Genomic DNA, 19,163 nt, shown 5'->3' on the forward strand with positions numbered 1-19,163 from the left:
CTTTATCTTTTTTGCTAAGGTGTACTTAACTCATCTTCAGGTAACTCAGCTGGCTTTCATCCAGCATAGACTTGAGGGTACTCTGATCTGCTCTGAAGGCTCAGTGCTGATGATTAGCTGGTCTTTCTCTCTTCCCTGATGCTTTAATACAGAATCCCATGTCCTTGTCTCATTGATGGTTCTGGGACTCTTCAGTCTTTTTCCTGAGTGGATTCAGTTCTTTAAACCGCTGTAAAACTGTATTTTTTTTTTTTTTTATTGTTGGGGTAGTTTTGTGAGAGTTTTTGGGTTGACTTAGCTCACGAAGGAAGCTGGTGAACTTCAACAGATGTGCAGAGTGAGTGATATGCTAGGAATGGGGAGAAGGGAATGGAGGAGAAAGTTTTATACCATGTTGTGAAAAGGGAGTCTCACTTGACACACAACTGGGAACAATAAGACATACACCATTCTACCCTTATTTGTGATAATGTGTCCGTTGGGGCCCTTGGTCACTTGTAAGAAGCTGGGACAGGTTTTGTTGACCCAGGAGGAGACCCTTTGCTCTGTGTTTTTGACTATGGAAAGGCACTCTTATCTTTTGTTCTTTTATTCTTGTTTTAATATTTTATATTGCAGTGTTAACCTGTATATAATAAGTTGATTGGTCCACAAATTGCAGGATGAAAAGAAATTTGGTTTGGTGTCATCTGACTTGAACTGTGTGTGCACATATTTGTGTGCACATACACACGGATGCAAATGGTTGATTAATGTTGCAGTCTGAGGTAAACAGTAATATTGTATTAACAGATGCTTCAGACAAGCTTTTGCTCTAGACACTGGAAAACACAAGAAGAGATATTATAACACTTCATAATAAAAACTAACGAATGGCAAACGAAATGACTAGGCTTTGTTCCTGCAGTATGGAAAGTCTTGCTCTTCTCCTTCCGCATATCAAATACAAGCATATGTTAGCCTTTTTAATTATAAAAAAAATGCAGATATCATTATTACAAAGCATTTGTATTTCAAGTCAAGAACACTTATTCATGAATACTGATTTAAAGCTCACTGAAGTAACTGAGAGCCCTTTTAGTAGGGATGTAGTTTGCTCTGGATTGGACCCTCCTGGATTAAAAATAAAAAACAACACTGAGTTGAATTTGAATACAGTTTTTTTTATGTAACTACTAAAAAATATTTCTGCAAATGCAAAAATTCTAATGGGAACTGTTGAAGGCAAGCAAGGGTGGTGGGCAGATGACAGTTGGAAGCTCAGCAAGAGAAACAGAGGCAAATTCACTTATGCATTTTAAGTCCTCTACTTACTTCAGCTGACCTTTTTATATAAATACTGAGGCTAAACTTTGCTAGGAAGATTGGAAAATTAAGTAGCTTCATCTGTCTTAATGTTGCTTATAAAAGATATGTAGCTGTAAAAAAAAAAAAAAAAAAAAAGTAAATCTAAAACCAGGACAGGGATAATCTGAAAAATTAAAGCAATGTGTAGTTAAAGTGGATTTGGAAATACATAGAAATATGTGCTGTTGACAGTAGAAGTCCATAACAGAAGTGTTTTAGATTTGGAAAACTTAAGAAATGGAAAAAAATCAATGAAGATGGGTGCTATGTTAATGCTTGAGCACAGTCCAGTGTGTTTCTTTTGTAAACTCCACAATTGCCATTATTGGGCTACATTGATGGTAAGTAATGAATGTCAGTTGTGTTCTTTTTGGTGGCTGCACAAAGTACTGGCCCATTTCTTATATGCATTTTTCTTCAAATATAAATATTAATTTCAGTCTTACTTAAGAGTAAAATAAGTAAATAAGAGATGCTTTGTTTTCCAGTCTCATTTTCAAGGGTTTCATTATAAGTCCTTTATTAGAAGGCTTTTACTACAAGTTAAGAGAAAATTAATTATTAGAAATATCTTGTCAGCTTTTCCATTAACCTGTGGCGCCCACTTCAAATTCCATTTAGAACAGGAATATTTAGTAATTTTCATGATTAGGGTTTAACTCTTTTTCTTCCCTTCTTTAAATAAGCATTCATTAACAAAAACAGTTTATTGGAAGTTATTTTAAAATATTGCTGTGCTGAAACTAACCTTGCTGTGGGGATGATTTGTGTGGGAAAACAGCTGCTGTCACACCCTTCTGTTGTCTATACGAGGGATGGGTGGCTAGAATGCCGGCTGGCAATGGGTCAGCTGGAGTGGGTTATTGCTTTAAGCACATGTGTGTATTTTGGGAGGAGTGAGGATCTGAGGGTAGGTGCAGCAACACTGATTATAGAGTGGCTTCCAAGCACTTTGCTCACAGGATAAAAATGATTGCCAAGCATGCAGGAGTAGCTCATACTACTAGAGTATTGTCAGACAAGTGGCCCTTCTGCAGCTTCCAAGCAGCTTTGTACGTCCTAACCTGCCTGCTGAGAAAGGAATATGCTATCTATTATCCCTATTTTATAGACACAGAAAGTATCTCTATTTTCACAAGGATCTAAAGAGTTTTTGACAAAGAACAAATTAAACTCAAGGATCCTTAGGTTAGTACCCTATCCATTGGATTATTCTTTGTGGTTCAGTCTGTCTCACAATTAATCTTTTTCTGGGTATCTGTTTTAATATTGAGATTTTTTTTTAATGGTCCACTGTTCCCAGTTACTAAGTAACATTGCAAATGTTTGGTCAGTCTCTTTGGGAGAGACATCCTGCACAAATGAGAAAAGGGACAGGATGTCCCAAACACCAAGTCATACCAAAACAAAGGGGAAAATGAAAAGGAATCCTTTACTTCCCCTCTTCTAGCATGTTTCTCTCATTTGGATGGAGAGGAAGAGCAGGACTACTGATGGTCAATCCTTTGTTAACTAATTTCTAATACAGAATGGAAGAAAGAGGAAGCACTCCTCTCTCCTGCAATTGTGTATTGGCTCCAGAAAGTGTGTATGAGGTGAAAGCGTTTAGGTACATTGTGTTTGTCATAATTACATGGGTTGGAGGAAATTATTACTCTGCTTTACTCAACACTTATTAAACCACCTCTCAAATACTGTGTCCAGTTTTAACTCACTCACACCTACAAGAAAGATGTCAATAAACTTGAGTAAGTCCAGTGAAGAGTCACCAGGGTTGTGGTGGGATTGGAACAAAGGGCTTGAGGAGAGGCTGAGAGAACCAGGCTTGTTTAGCTTGGAAGAAAGAAAGCTTAGGATAGACCTAATGGCAGCCTTATATGTCTGAGGAGGTTCCCAAGAAGATGGAGCCAGGCTCTTCAGTGAGGTGCACAGCAGCAGAGCAAGTGGCAGAGAGAGCTGTGCTGCCATTCAGGGAGACCTGGACAGGCTGGAGTGTTGGGTGGAGAGGAACTTAATGAATTTCAACAAGGGCAAGTGTAGGGTGCTGCACCTGGGGAGGAATAACCCCACGCACCAGCACAAGTTAGGAGTTGACCTGCTGGAGAGCAGCTCTGCGGAGAGGGACCTGGGAGTCCTGGTGGACAGCAAGTCGACCATGGGCCAGCAATGTGCCCTTGTAGCCAAGGCGGCCAATGGTCTCCTGGGGCGCATTAAAAAGAGTGTGGCCAGCAGGCTGAGGGAGGTCATCCTCCCCCTCTACTCTGCCTTGGTGAGGCCACATCTGGAGTACTGTGTCCAGTTCTGGGCTCTCCCATTCAGGAAAGACAAGGAACTACTGGACAGAGTCCAGTGGAGGGCTACAAAGATGATCAAGGGACTGGAGCACCTCTCTTATGAGGAAAGGCTGAGAGACCTGGGTCTGTTTAGTCTGGAGAAGAGAAGACTGAGAGAGGATCTCAACAATGCTTATCAATATCTAAAAGGGCAGGTGTCAAGAGGATGGGGCAAGACTGTTCCAAGTGGTGCTCAGTGACAGAACAAGGGGCAACAGGCACAAGCTATAACACAGAAAAGTCCGTCTCAACATGAGGAAAAACTTCTTTACTTTGAGAGTGCCAGAGCAGTGGAACAGGCTGCCCAAAGAGGTTGTGGAGTTGTCTTCTCTGCAGACATTCAAAACCCGCCTGGATGTGATCCTGTCCAGCCTGCTCTAAGTGAATCTGCTTTGGCAGGGGGTTGGACTAGATGATCTCTAGAGGTTCCTTCCAATCCCTACCATTTTGTGATTCTGAGAGACAGTAGTCATAAACTTGAGATTTTCAAGACTTGACTGTACGAACCTCAGAGCAACCTGGTCTGAATTTGATGTTGAGATTGCTCTGTGGGAAGGAGGGGGCGCACTGAATAGACTAGATGCCTACCAAGGGCCCTTCAACCTCAGTCACTCCATGATTCTGTTATGAATGAAATCATGTTTTAGGTGAATTGGGACTGTAGGTACGACTTTTAAATTTAAGTCCGGAGACTTTTGTTATTAGTTGAGGGGGGAGTGCTGGTTCCCTTGGCTGTGTTAGTGTTAGAAGGGAGAGGATGGTTGCTGTTAATTCCATTCATCTTTGCTGGAACCTAATCTTTGTCTTCATTTTATGAAGCTACTGGATTATAAAAATTGACTTAACAGATACCTTACTTGACTTTCTTCTTTTTGACAGGTGAAGGCAAGAAACATTTCTTGGTCTGTCACTAATCCCTTTATAATTCAAAATAGTAAAGGTTTCCTTTCTATATGCTGTAGCATCCATCTTATATAAGTGATCGTGAGCTCTCCGAGAGACCTACTACTTCACTGTTTTGAATGGTTTGAGATTGCATGCACAGACAATATTGTCTGTCTCTTACCGTGACTGTCTGGATGGAGCAAAGCTCTGCTGGACTTCAGAAGAAATTAAAACCTTTAATAACATCCAACTTTGTTTTCTGCCTCAGCCGACTTGGTATCTGTACCTGCCATCTGTAATGGTTAACTTCAAAATCTATTGGGGAAAAACTCGAGCCAAAACAGAACCCAGGAATGATATAAACATGGCTTGTATTGGTATGGATCTGAAATGTGCTGCATCGTACTTTCTGTCTTACCCATTTTGCTTTTAATTTTTATTCTTCCCAATCAGAAAACGGTCACTTTTCAAATATTAAGTAACAGACCAGGGGACATAACTAGGGCTTGTTTGTTTTGGTTTTTTTCCTCTGTAATTGATAGTAGGAAACACATTTCTAGGACAAAATGCAAATAAGACTGTTATGGGAAAAATGACCTTTTATGTAATTTAATTTGAAGTTGGTTATGTAAAGTAATTGCATGAACCTTTTTGACTCAGCTTGGGGGATACTGGGATAATATTGATTTAAGCAATCATAACATCAGGGAAATGAGAGAGAAATACTTTTTCCTTGTCTTCCTTCTGACCAGGCTTCTGTCATTTAGTAGTAATAGATGTGTTTGATCTAGTTTTAAATAATACGAACAGCTGTGCTTCCACTCCTTCAGTTATGACTTAATTTTATAGCCATTAATCCTGGTTTATGTTCACCTTATGTAATTCAGCTCAGTGATGACAGTGAGACTGCAGAAGCATATCCTAGGTTGAGCAGAGAGATTTGGGAGCTGGTTTACATCTTACGGTGGAGATGAAATCTCTGTGTAGCCCAGGAGTCTGCAGTGATGGGAGCAGGAAAGAGCAATGACCGAACTTCCCATGCTGGAAGCTGGGGAACCTTTGCTACTTACTCCTCTCACTCCCTGCCGAGGCAGCACTTGGACAAATACCCCAGAGGCAGCTTTGTGACTTTTCGGCTCAATCTTCTCCGTGGTGAACATGAAAGGCTGTATGGTTGTATCTTTATTGATAGTGAATATTAACTTATATCTTAAGACATAAAATTGAAGTCCTAAGAGGTGACTTGTAAGGTAAAATAAGCCTTGAAGTGAAACAAAGGTATCACTATCTGGCGCACTTGTGTGTTTTCAAATACAGTAATGTAATTGAAAGTTTAAGTTTAAAACTGTTTAAAATTCTGCTGAGCACAGCAGCCGAGCAAGAGCAGAAGTCAAGGGAAATGGCACTGGAGTTGAGAGAACTAAGGCAGTACTGACAGCAGCTTGTCTTGTATAATAAGGGTAAATTGCCATCCTTAGGAAGCAGCCTTTAATCAGCCTTCTGAGGTATGCCTCCAAAGTTATGCTAAGGACATTCTGTGGTTTGATTGTATCTTTATTGCCAAAGACCGAAATCTAATTTTGGTATGTTCTTGTTAAGTCTGCATTATCTCCCAGACTGAAGAAAAATGCAAATTGCCCACACTTGATATAACAGTTGTGACTGGTTTTGTGCTTGCCACATCTATGCCACAACTAATGCAAATGGTGACAAACAGAGAAAGGAGATAAACAGGTGTGGTTTTTTTTCATGTTTGTGATAACGAAGAGGTGAATGTAACTCTTGATGAGTTGTTAACCTGTTTCAAATTATTGACCTTTGTTCACTGTTTGGAGTTTGATTTTTATTGACGATACAGGGAGAAAATAGTTTTTGCAGCACAGCAAGTGCAAAAGCAGGTATTGATTTCATCCAAGATGAAGGTCATGCAATAAAACCTTCAAATTGTGATCTTCCTGGTTTCACCTTGTTCCTTTACATGAGTTCATACTACCAGTGTGTGTTGGAGCAGGTGGAAACATGCAGTTTTGGTCACACAGACTTGGACGTTAGGCAGGGCAACTGAAAAGGAAAGGTTTTAGAATAGAGTTCCTGATGTATCTTTAGCTGAGACATGTAAACAAATTATCAATTTTAGAGACAACAGTTTGGAAAAATGATCTCGGAGCTTCTTCACTGTGTGTAAACAACTGGAAAACTGTCACATTTCAGAGCCAGATAGTTGATGTTATTGCACTGGATAATTATATAAGGCTTATATATACACGTATGTGTTTATATATACACAAATAGTACAAAAGTTCAGTGGTTTTTGACTTTTGCTTTGCAATCAGTTTTTCTAGTAACTGGCAAAGGAAAGATCAAGTTTGTTTCTCAAGCCAGTTCCTCAACCTTTCAAAACTTGTATTTCTGCATACCTTTGTTAAAGGCAGTTTCCATTTCAAGGCAGATTAAAAATAATAAACACTGAGTGAAGGAAGCGTCAGTAATCTTTAGCCAGGATATGTTAATGTGGACTAAATTAAAAATAAATTGATGCAGATTTGCTAGCTTTTGTTATCTTTAAATTTAAATTTTTTGGCCTGTGGTAGCTCCTTTGTACAGTCAGCTGGAACTGTAGTGAGTGTGTTTCCATCACCGTGGCATGATTGCGTTGCTGAGGTGGACTCTAAGCAGCCTCTTTACCTATCCATATCTAATGTGCCCAGTAGAATGATACATCCTGTTTTGAAATTGTGCACTTGTAACTTAGTCTGCTCCAGTCTTTTTCACAGTTCCATTCTGGGTGTTCTTAAGGATGGTATTAGTCTTAATTTATGCTACTGATAGAAATTGTCACTCACTGTGACCAGTACTGGGGAATGTGAATTAACACTTCACATAGTGCTGAGGTGATGGGAGAGCGGAGATGTCAAAGGGATGTCTGTAACTGTTTGCTTGCTGCAGGACTGGAAACAAACATGCCCTGCTGGGCAGAGTTGCTCAGGGAGATACAACCTTCTGAACCCCTGCCCCACCTCTTTCCCCATCCCTTCATGTGAAATCTGTACTTGCTGTGGATGATGGCATTTGCTGTGATACAGAATCACAGAATGGTTTGGGTTGGAAGGGACCTTAAAGATCATCTAGTTCCAACCCCCTCCTGCCGTGGGCAGGGACACCTCCCACTAGACCAGGCTGCCCAAAGCCCCATCCAGCCTGGCCTTGAACACTTCCAGGGATGGGGCATCCACAGCTTCTCTGGGCAACCTGTTCCAGTGTCTCACCTCCCTTACAGTAAAGAATTTCTTCCTGATATCCAATCTAAATCTTGCCTCTTTTCTTCTAATGCTTGCCTCTTTTTCTCCATGATGATTCATCTTTGCAGTTCTTGTCCTCTTCTATGTCAACTTTAACTTCCTGCCACTGCCTTATGGGCCGACTACTTTACTTGTCCTTTTGCTCCCTCTCACATCAGTTTTGACTGTTCTACTTCTCTGCTAACGCCAGTCTTGACCACCTCTTTGCCAGCTTCTCATCCCAAATTTGTGTTGTGGGGTTTCTGACCGAAAGGTGGGGAGGGCAAAGGTCTGTCTCTGTGCCCTGTTTTTTAGCCTGCTGAACGAACAATTGAATTTCTAATTAAACTTCGCTTTCTGGAACAAGACTAGGCTAGGGTAAATCTGCTTCCTATCATCCTGGTTTGCATCTTTTTGTCCAAACCTTTATTAGCTTGCCTGCCTTCAGATTGTAGGCTACTTCGAGGCATTTTCTGCTTATGAAGTGCCAAACATGACTTTGACTCCATTAGTTGCAAACCAGTGATTCACAAATGCCACTAAATGACCCAGGGATGATAAGTAGTTTTATCCCCACTTATTTTGGGGATTTATACTGTTGCGTTATCCCTTTTGCTTGGAAGATCTGTAGCCTTCGCAAGGTAAAGTACCAAGAAAGAATGCTGTATATTTTGAATAAGTTCTAATGTACAGATGGATTCCTTACCAGCATGAGGCACAATATGTCAACCAGTGACATTTCAGTAATGAAAACAAGATGCTGCAGCATCCTTCAGGTTTTTTTTCTTTCAGTTGTCAAATTGTTTTTAACAGAGATACCAGTGTTAGCAGTAGGGCTGATCTGTATGAAAACATGCGATTTAAACTCAAACTCAGAGCGTCTGCTCTGCTGAGCCTCGTCTTAATTTAGAGGGGAAAATATGTAGGTTTCGTGTATAAGGGCTGAGCAGTGGCTTCACTGGTAGTTGTTACTTTTTGTGTCTGTTGGTCTGCGGTATCTAATTTTTTTTAACTGCTTTCTGAAAACTAGGACACAAGTTGACAGATCTTGAAAGAAGAGAACTACTGGCAACAGCAGCGTCTTTGTATGTGGCCGAACAACTGAGATCACAGCGATTTCTAGGCACTCCAAGGTAAGTTCATTTCTAGGAACTCAGATGTGCTGATGCATTTCGTTAATGGCATCTTCTCATGCACGAGAGACACTGGTGAGAAACTGCATGGTTTCTTAATATAGTCTGTTTTTTTTCTAAATTCAAATGAGCTGTGGCTTACACTTCCCTACTCACACAAGTCATACATGATTATTTTTATTCTACATATTAGCAAACTAATAGGCACAAAAATGTGTTACAAGCCAGTACAGTAATTAATGCACATCAGGAGTTTCATTAATGCAAAATATTGCTGCATTAGTAACTAACCACAAATTGAGCATCACAAATTTCCCATGTGCCCATTTGAAGCGATCTAAGCACTTTGGGATAATATGAATATTCAGTTACAGAGCTTTAAAATATTGTGGATTCATGAGTAATTTGCTATTTTGATAAACAACCTTAATAGTTTAGGGTCCAATTCTGAAAACGCGTTCTGGCTGGTAAATGCTGGAAGAGTCAGCACCTTGCTTTAAGTGTGGTTTTGGTGCTTTTATTCACCAACTCCCTCATTCTTTCGGATAGTAGCTGCTAGTAATCTACATAGTACTGTTAGTTGGCCAGCCGTTGCAGTAACTTGTGTTAAAATATTAATTTTAATTTCCTTTGCTTTTTGGAACAGTATGCTTTTTTCCTCTCGGATATTTCTAGCTTTTGTTGTCTTCTGGTCCATCATTGTCAATGCCTTAAGACCTTCCATTAGAACAATTGCATTTGTGAAACTTGCTTGGGTATTTGGTGTTTGCGATGGTTGCATACAGTGAATCTTTAAGAATTACTTTCAGAATCACTTTAAGAATTAACTTCAGCATGACTCTTTTTTTCTTGCCTCACATTCTTTAATGTAGTTGCGTGTGTGTGAGAGGGAAGTCAGAATGCAGGATAGACATTATTCACATTCCATGCCAGTGGTTTGACAGTGTATTCTATTACTGATTTTACAGTGGTCAGGAATAAATCAAATGTGGTTTCAAGAAGTCTTTATTTTTATTTGTACCCACAAAGATAAATAGTACCATATGGTGTTAAAAAAAAAAAAAAGAAAGAAAAAAAGAGACACTTAGGGCAAGCATAACGGCTTTGTAATATATAGCATATGTAGGGCTAGGCCATTGCTTGCCTTATGCACCTATAGGGGAAAGTAAAGCACCTTTTTATTTCCTTCCACGAGTTATATCCTCCGTAGCAAATGGCATAAGGAGAAGAACAGAAACTCAAAGGCCACTGTTCCCTAAATAAAAGATGAATGAGGGAAAATGAGGAGGAGCCTTCATTGTAGTTTATACTGGCCAGCATAGGAAGCTAAGCAGTCTGGCACTGCTATAGAGAACTAATGGATTACTTTGTACCTAGGGTAAGGATAGGAGGAGTTGATTCAAGTAGTGATTCTGAAACTATTGCATTCCCTGCTCTGACTTGAGGTTTTTTTTTCTCTGGCCTGTAAAATGTTCTTACTTACTGAAAAGAGGAGGAGTCTGATTTTTTTTTTTAAGAATCTTGTAATGTTTTCTTTCTATTGCAAGTATTTTCTTTCAGTACCGGGTGTCTGTGTATCTTAATAGAAAAGGCATATACGATTGTTGTACTGAGATCAGATATGTAAATGAACTATTGCATTGAGAAATCAGGCATGGTCATTCATTTTTTTTTGTGCTGCATTAGGGAAACAAATACACCCCTGCTTTGAAAAAAAGATTAGTTTGTTTTTGGAGTCATAGCCAAACTCCCTCACACGTATTCCTCCCCCATGAGCAGGGAAGGCAGCAGAGTCTGACCACGTGAAGTTTCTAAGACTAGATTAAGGTCTGATTTTTCAGATTTTAAATGGTGAAGCTAACAAATCTCTTCAGTACAAGAAAGATCACTTTCTCTTGCCATCATGGGGTATACTTATATTCAGCTCAGCTTTCAAAGGATGGTCTTTTCTGTCTGTTGAGGCATGTGCAGATCTGGAATCAATCCTTCAGAAGCTGAGCCTTAAAAATTTTCTCCCAGTGGTGGCCAAGTGTGGTTCTTGTTGAATAGGTCATGGTTTCAATCCACATACGTTGTTAGAGCTACTTGTTTTAATGATGGTAAAGCTGCCTGTTTGAGGCCAAGTTAAGGACAAGATACTGCAAAAGGGTTTACTGGTAAGTAACTCCTGGAAAAAATCAAACCTGATAATGATACCCTTTCCCCCAAATCATGCAGCTCTTTCAGAGGAAAAAGTCAAAGAAACAAAGGCAGAATGAGGTCAAAGGACTGTGCAGCGTCCTGGGGTGTTCTCTATTCCTTAGAGCAGCTAGTGGACTCCCTCTAGAGGGGACTGAGGACTGTGGAGCATACAGATTACTGCAGTTCATCCAGGATCCTTCATGGCATGTTCTTAACTTAACCCAAACTGCATTTGACTTGTTTTTGAACGCGTTCCGTGTCATGGGTACTTTTTTAGGGAGCAGGGTTGTGGCCATAGAAAACACATTTGGTATGACTGCAATCTGTTTGAAGAATATTAGTAAACAAAAAGTGCAGAGTAGGAACCTGTGCTACTGGCAAAAAATCAAAAAGGCCAGTTGTAATCCTGGATGCGGTTCACTGTGGCAGAATTGAGTGTTTGGAGTCTATGTGAATTTTAAATCCATGTTGGAGGATGTAAGCAGATTAAACAGACTGCACGCTCCAAAGTTGATCCATGACATTCTCCTAATGGTTTGGAAAAGTACATCAACATGTTGATCATCATCTTTAAAATTTCAGCTCTCTGGCACTGTTTATTTTCAGAGCATTTTTTTCTTTTGCGTGCACTGAAAGCAGTTGAGGATTTTTTTTGTCAGGAATTGCACTAAAAAGTAGTATTTTGAAATCATATATTATTTCTTCTAAACTTGTCACAGCTGCCAAATAGACAGTTTTCTGCTGAACTTGAGTTATATGCTTATCTTTGGTTTTGGTTTGTTTTCTTTTCCCTTTTGGGAGCCATATTTATAATACGCATTCTTTTCACAACTACAGGGGTATTTTGGGTTCCCTTTTTTCCCCCATGATTTATTCAGCCCAATCTCAGGGTTGTTATTCTAGTCCGATAGATAGAAAGAACCATGCTTGGAAGTCTTTGCAGAAGCTCCACCTTTCACTATTAGGGCCACTGAGACTGTAGTCAGATGAAATGCCGCTGAGCCAGATGAAGGAATCTGTGTCCCAGCCTGCTCCTCCCTTGGTCTCTGCCTTTCCTCCTGCCCCCCCAGGTATGCAGGCATGATTTTGTGTGTAGTTGCTTTCTACTCTGGTTCTGTTAAAATAACCCCTATTAGCATAGAAACAGTTTAATGACACTTTGCTTGAGATCATTCTGACAGAACCAGGTTAAATACTCACGACAAATGAAATTATTCTGGAAGAGCTACAAGAGCAGGAATGTGTAGGAAGGAGGAAGAGGATGGCTCACAAAAGGGATGCAGAGGTGGGCCTTGTTCTGTGCAACGGATCAGACTAGTAGCAGCCTCGTCAGGGAGGTTTTCTACAGTTGATGGTATTTGCAGAGATGTGACTGGAAAAATATGTATTTTGGAATCCCCTGGGTGACGGAGTCATCAACTGTAAGGTTGGTGCTGGAATGCACCCTGGTGATCAGGGAGCTATTGCCTCATTAGGATCAAACACCCAACTTTCTTCAGCTAGTTTCAATTAGACGTGACCCCTGTAGTGGGATTCTTTGTTGCAGTAGTTTATGTGGCATTGAGGTTAATACAGGCCACAAGCTGAAGGGCAGTTTGCCTTTCCTGTGTTAGAATAAATTGTATTATGATTTGGGTGGAGCAGCCGCAGGTGAGTTTCCACTGTCTGCATTGCTCTGTGCCCCTGGCCTCACCAGCAGCCTCCCAGGATTAAGCGGCCAACTGTTAGCTACAACAGCCGCTGGAGACCTGCGTGTGCTCAGAGTTACAGGAATATAGACATTCACTTTTATTATGCAATCTAATATTCAGAGCATTTTCTGTGTTTGTTTTTTTTTTTTTTTTTAATTTAACTGGTCATTACTTAACCATTTTTCTTGGAAAAGGTTGTTGTGGGGTGTGGTGTTTAGTTTGGTTTTTTTTTAGAGATAATTAGGTAATGAAAATGCTTGGTATTTTGTGAGCCAGATACTAATGTGACTATTTCACTGTGATATCCAGATAGTAGGGGCACATGTTTCCTACAGGAAAGTGCCATGAATGATTAATGATTGTTTCATTGTTCAGCTTTCAGTTATTTTAGCTAGGACTTTTCCTACTTATTCCATAGTTCAGTTTATTGTGAAACTGGTGCCACCCACAGCTGCTGAACAGATTTACAGTATCTAGTAAAATCCCAAGGTCTTCTAGACAGACCTCGATTTTGTTTCAAGTGGAAACATATTTTGGCTGAAGTGAATTCAGCTTATTTTACGTCTGTTTGATGTAGTTAGCATTTGAGACCAAAAATGATGTTGTACAGTTGAATCTTCACATTTTGGCTTTGGACTTGTTTTCATTAGTGGGTTGGGAGGGGAATAGGAGAGTGACTCTCCAGGTGTGGCTACATCATGCTATCTCATGGGTCTACTAATGCGATGTTTATACTTCTAAACCCAATTGCCTACAGCACTTCCTATGCGTTGCTTGTGTTGGCTGCTAAGTGTATTTTCCTAATTTTTCTATGGGTTTTACCCTTTCATCATTTATGACTTGGAAAAAAAACAATGAGGCTGCATGCCCATATTACCTGATACTACATGCAAAAAGATGGTAACGCGTTGGAAAATGTTTTATATTGCTAGCAAAAAAATAAATATTTTTCTTGCTCGTGTTTTTAATATGGAAGACTGGGATTAGGGAGTCTTGAGTTAAATTCCTAACTGTTCTTGTGGGACCTCAGAGAAGTCAGTTGGATTGGACCTCAATTTGCAGAAAGACTAAATGGCTTTAATACTTTACTACATTATTGAGGTCTTGTAAATATTTATCAACATGTATAAAGTCTTTTGAGAAGTAAAATGTATGATGCTTTCTAAGCATGAAGTAGTACTTTCACAGGAACTGCATAGTGAGAAGTTACAGATAAAATACAGGCAAGTTTTTGTCAAGTTCAGAAATGGCTGGGCTGAATTTTTATATGTTTTAAAATTCTAAAATCCAGGGGTCCAGTGCAGTGGGACATAACACAACTGGTGAACTGCAAGGACAGAAACGGATATATTTATCTTTTAATTTAATGAATTATTGTGTGTGTGTGTCTAAGTTGGTTACAGATAGATTGACGTAAATCCTCAGGTACACTTACTAATGATGTTGCAGATGCCTGCTTTGCCTTGCTGTTGCGTGATTAGGGCAGGGAGGGAAGGGCTCCCGAGAGGAGTGGCGCCCTGCACCTCTGGGGCAGGTTTGCTTTCACATGGGCTGCACCTATTACCCTGCTGGAGCCTGGGACAGAGCCAGCTCTTTGCCAGCCTAGGGCTTCCCCGTATGGAAGGGTGGTCAGCTGCCCAATAGGAGAGCTTTCTGGTGCTCCTGCACTGCTGGAGCAGCACAAAATAAGGTTATGTTACATTAATTTTAAGGAGGAGGAAAATGATGTCAGGAAACTTCACTGGAGTCATCCACTTGGAAAGAGGGAGAGTTCTTTCTTGCAGCACACAGACACTGCTGAATTGTATCAATTGCATTATGGGACTCTCTTTTCTTTTTCTCCACCCCCCCTAGAAACACAGTAATAACATGAACGGTTATTGCAAGTACAGCTGAATATTTATACTTGTGCGTTACCCTACAAATACCCTCTAGTGTGATATAAAGATAAAACACTTTGTTTTCATTTGGTAAGGATGACTAAGTCCAGCTCACTTGTGGCTTTCTTCATTCCCTCACTTTGGAGTTATGCACTCATCCTTGGCTCATGAAAATAACCCTGTCTTATCCTTACTGTTCTGGTCCCCTGCTCAACAAGTCAAGCATTCTTTTCGTGATTTACTGTTACGCCTGTGAGAGTCCTCGTGGTTTTTGGTTTGTTTTTTTTTTTTCTTTCCCAGTACACTAGCAAGGTACTAAGACTGTTCTCCCTCTTCTCGTGTGACATCCCTGTTTATAGTGGGCTCTTCTGCTTGTGACAGCCCTCTCTTGTCTCTTCAGGTGTACTTAATGTTGTTCTTTTGACATCTCATATTTGGTTCATCTAATATGATTTAGGGTTTTTCGTAATTTTGCTTAATCACTGCTAAAACAGCTGCCGTATATAATATGCTAGCTGCCTTCAAAATCTGGTATTATTTACCCTTCTACATTGTTCAGTTGCTTATTACCGAAAGAGGATTATACGTGCTAGAGACAAACAAGTGGATGCAAATATATGAAACTGGTATTTTTGGCCAGTGGAAATGAACTTATGTAAAATATAAATGTTGAAATGGGACATCTCAAGGTAGCATTTGTGACTTTCTACAGAATGTATGTGTCATATTTTTTCTTTGGTTGGATTTAATGGAATCTGAATTGATAACGTAGGTAATATTAAGGTATTTATATAGTTGTTTGAAAGCAGAGCCGTCATTCCATATGATTCATGAAAATCTATTCCAAAACCAGAATGGTTGGTTATGGGAAATTTTTGTAGCCTGTCATCCCTCTGTCATTTGTAGGGAAAAAGATGTCCTAGGCACTCAGGAATCCATGGTTGCTCAATCTTTAGAGTTAATAATCATTAGGAAGTCATTATGAAGATAATAATGATGAAAAGTTTGAACCTTGCTGAGCATCTCTTGGGAAGACCCTCCAGAGCAGTGGCAGGCAGCGTGCTGAGGTGACTGGTGAATGGCTTAGTAAACGGACCTGGCTAAGTCCCTAGGTTCAGTTTTTTATTTTCACCATGTTTGCTGGGAAGACAGCAGCTGCTCTAGCAGCTTTAAAGCTTCTGTGGCTACTGTTCACTTAATGCTGAAATTTGAATTTGTATCGTGTACACACGTGAGTGTTTTCTGTTGTGCTGCCGTATTCCTGGCCCTTTTTAGTTGTGAATCTGGTCCTTTTCTCATCCGTGCTTTGCTTACGGCCTCTTCTTCTGCAAGGTACTCTCTTTACCGTAGACCTCTCTCTCTTTCCTTTACTTTGATCCTTTTTATAAGACCAGCAATTCTTTCCTCTTATGTGGGTTTACACGTCCTAAATCTTTTCTTTAATATTTGTCGTGTGTCAAAAGTATAGGCTTGAAACTGTGGAACTAACAAGGTGCGTGCTAATCGCCATGTGCTCCTTGGTCGTTTTACAGCTATTTTTAGCATAGTTTTTGCTCTCCTGTTTGTTTTATTTGGAGTTTTGAAGGGCAGAAATGAAGTTGTATTGAAGGATTTTAGGGAAGGGCAAAGTTTTTATTGACTTTGGGGGACTCTCAGCTCAGTAAATGCATGTGTGACTGTATTCACATGAGGCGTTTTGTTGATGTTTCTTTCCAAAGATTATTAACACAAAAAAGATAAGCATGAACATCAGGACCTTACCTTGTGAAGTTTCTTGGGGCACTGGCTGTGTCCTGCTGTTTGTTTTTGTAATGTATAGCTTATTCTGGATGCTGTTGCAGTAGAAATGTTATCAACAAAATAATATGGGAAGAAAAAGTCTCTCATTTAATATTGTCTGCATACTTTTACATGTGTGTGTCTTGATTTGTCCACTCTTTACCATGCTTGCTTCATTCACGGTTCACAAAGACTGTAGTTAAATATAAGATATTGATTGAAGGGATAGATAATTCATTTATACCTTTGTTATTGAGTATTACAATTTTCAGCCGTTTCTTTTTCCTTTGATTCTACTGCGAAAGTGGGATGGGACACAGAATGGCCTCATTATTGTAGGAGTATTTCTCTGTTCCCTGCAATGATTCCAAAAGCTCTTGCACACTTCATCAGTATTATTGTAATTCTTTGGCTGCAGGATATTTGGCAGCTGTTGCACCCCACTGGCAAATCCTATTCAGACTTCACTTCCATTCACCATTGCCATTGGAGAATTGATTTCTCTCTCCTCTGCTCTAACCTTTCCCAATTCATTTTGGATTGTTCAATGTGAAACATTTTAATTTCATATCATACAGCCATTCAGCTCACAATCCTTTTTTAACCTGTCACCAGGGTAACAGCATAGCATGCTTTCTTTAGGCAATCAAGTTTTTATTTCACATGCTTAATGTTGCATTAAATGTTTGCATTTTGTTTAACCCTCTTAAATACTTTGAACTGGGGATATATTTTGCAGGGTAATGAAGTCTCTGATTTCAGTGTCAAGTCTTCACAGAAATTGCCTTACTTAAAATAAAAAATAAGAAATCAGAAGATGAATGCAGTAATGAGAAGACTATTAATAAAATCCCAAATGGTTGAATGAGGCGAGCATCTGTAGAATAGCAAAAATATTTTTCTTCTGGAAAAACCTTCTAGAAGCTTATATTATAATCTTTAGACCTACACTTTAGGATTACCTTTACCTGTAAGTGCTTGTAATCAAATTAATGCAAATATAGGATTAACCATGCAATAACATGACTTTAAGAAGTGAAATGTCTGGCCTATACCTGTCAACCTGCTTCAGACTACTTGCCAGATGTGTGTGTAGAACCGTAAGCTGAATGGCAAATGATTTATATACGTAAAAATTAGAATTTAATGGGATGATGCCATTGATGTGGAATTTTTAAGTGTCTGTTTTTCCTATGCATGCAAACCATCATGGCACGAACAACAGGCTATATTCATTTTCTTGGAAATGAGAATAATAATGAATTTAGAATAGGTGGTTACAAAAATAAAATGAAACGGATGCTTCCATATCTGAAAAAGCATTGATTTCATATAACTGTGACCTTATAGAGCCTGTCCCACTTGTCTTGGTAAAGGAATAGGACCGGCTAGGTTCGCCCCCACCTAGTTAGCTGGAATTTAAAAAAAAGTCTGTAATAGATGTCTTTAAAATACACAGAATTTCATATTCTATGTCTATAATTATAATTAGAGGTATAGTGTTAAGACTTTTTATCCGTCTTGTTCTATTCCCAATTATGTCGGTATAAAATATGGGGGGGGGGGGGGGGGGAAGTATTTAACTTTAACATAAGTGAAACTTAAGAACATGGCATTGCGAATAAGTCCAGACTTTGCTCATTTATAATGAAATAAACCCACTGTAATGAAAGCACTAATAATATGCATTTTAATGCTTTGGAATACTAATTTTACAAAGCTTCTCATTTGCAAAATAGATCATACATATCTAGCATTGTTTAAAAAACCAAATTAATATCTGCATTACTGTACTAGCTGGAGTGTTTGGATTTGCATTTGATACAGCTTTTTTTGAGGAGACAGCTGCTTATTATAGATGAGACCCATAGAGTTGCTTTGTTAGAATTTTTCTTTCAATGGCATATAGCTAACTATACAAGGATAGAAATGCAGTTTCTTCTATTAATTTCCAAGCTTTCTGTCCAGTTTCCTTTTTTTCTCCAAGTTGTACTATAAGCTACCAAATATTATTACCTGCCAAAAGAGGTTTGGCAGTGTTTTGTTACTGAATTTTGCCAAAAGGAGCCAAACATATGGTAACAGTTAATTTATTGGTTCTTCTAACCTCAAGGGAACTCTTACAGAGAGCATATTACCTTTTTATCTAACATATTTTAAATATAAGAGCTGTTGGCTTGAAATTTGATATGCAGTTATAGAAGCTGACCTTCAGTGCAGTTATGCTCAATTCAGTCTTGTTTAAGGGTAAGATTAAAAGTGTAAACATATAAGATTGAGCTAAGGCTTCTTTCTTTTCACTTCTGCATAGTTCTAGCGTGTGTGTGTTTAAGTGAAAATATTGGAGAAACGTTTTCATGAGAAAAATGAGTCCTGCCTCTCTCTCAGAAGTCCTGGAGAGCTCGCTCTTCACTTTCTTGATAAGACATTTCCTGGTATCTGCATTACCAGGTGATAATTAAAAAAAAAAAAAAATTTTTTTCATTTCTTTACGTGAAAGACCACAGGCCCATTTGTTGCTCTGTGACAGTGTAGATTTGCCCAATTCCAATGGGAGAAGTATTTGAGAGGTAACATTGCTAATTGTGCCATTATTCACTATCTTGGAGTGGACTCTCCTGCCTGAGACTTGCACAACTCAGAATCAGTGATCTGC

The 19,163-nt window shown here is 39.3% G+C and overlaps 1 protein-coding gene across 1 annotated transcript in view; it reads left to right on the forward strand.

Moving 5' to 3' along the window:
- The window catches only part of PCCA (propionyl-CoA carboxylase subunit alpha), a 294,043-nt gene that overhangs the window by 149,292 nt on the left and 125,588 nt on the right, over positions 1-19,163 (forward strand). Inside the window, exon 18 of the mRNA XM_063337025.1 lies at positions 8,874-8,976. Within this exon, the coding sequence (XP_063193095.1) occupies positions 8,874-8,976 (103 nt within the window). The remainder of the gene's footprint in view (positions 1-8,873; positions 8,977-19,163) is intronic.

This window comes from Chroicocephalus ridibundus, chromosome 1, assembly GCF_963924245.1.
Source record: "Chroicocephalus ridibundus chromosome 1, bChrRid1.1, whole genome shotgun sequence".
Taxonomy (NCBI): Eukaryota; Metazoa; Chordata; class Aves; order Charadriiformes; family Laridae; genus Chroicocephalus; species Chroicocephalus ridibundus.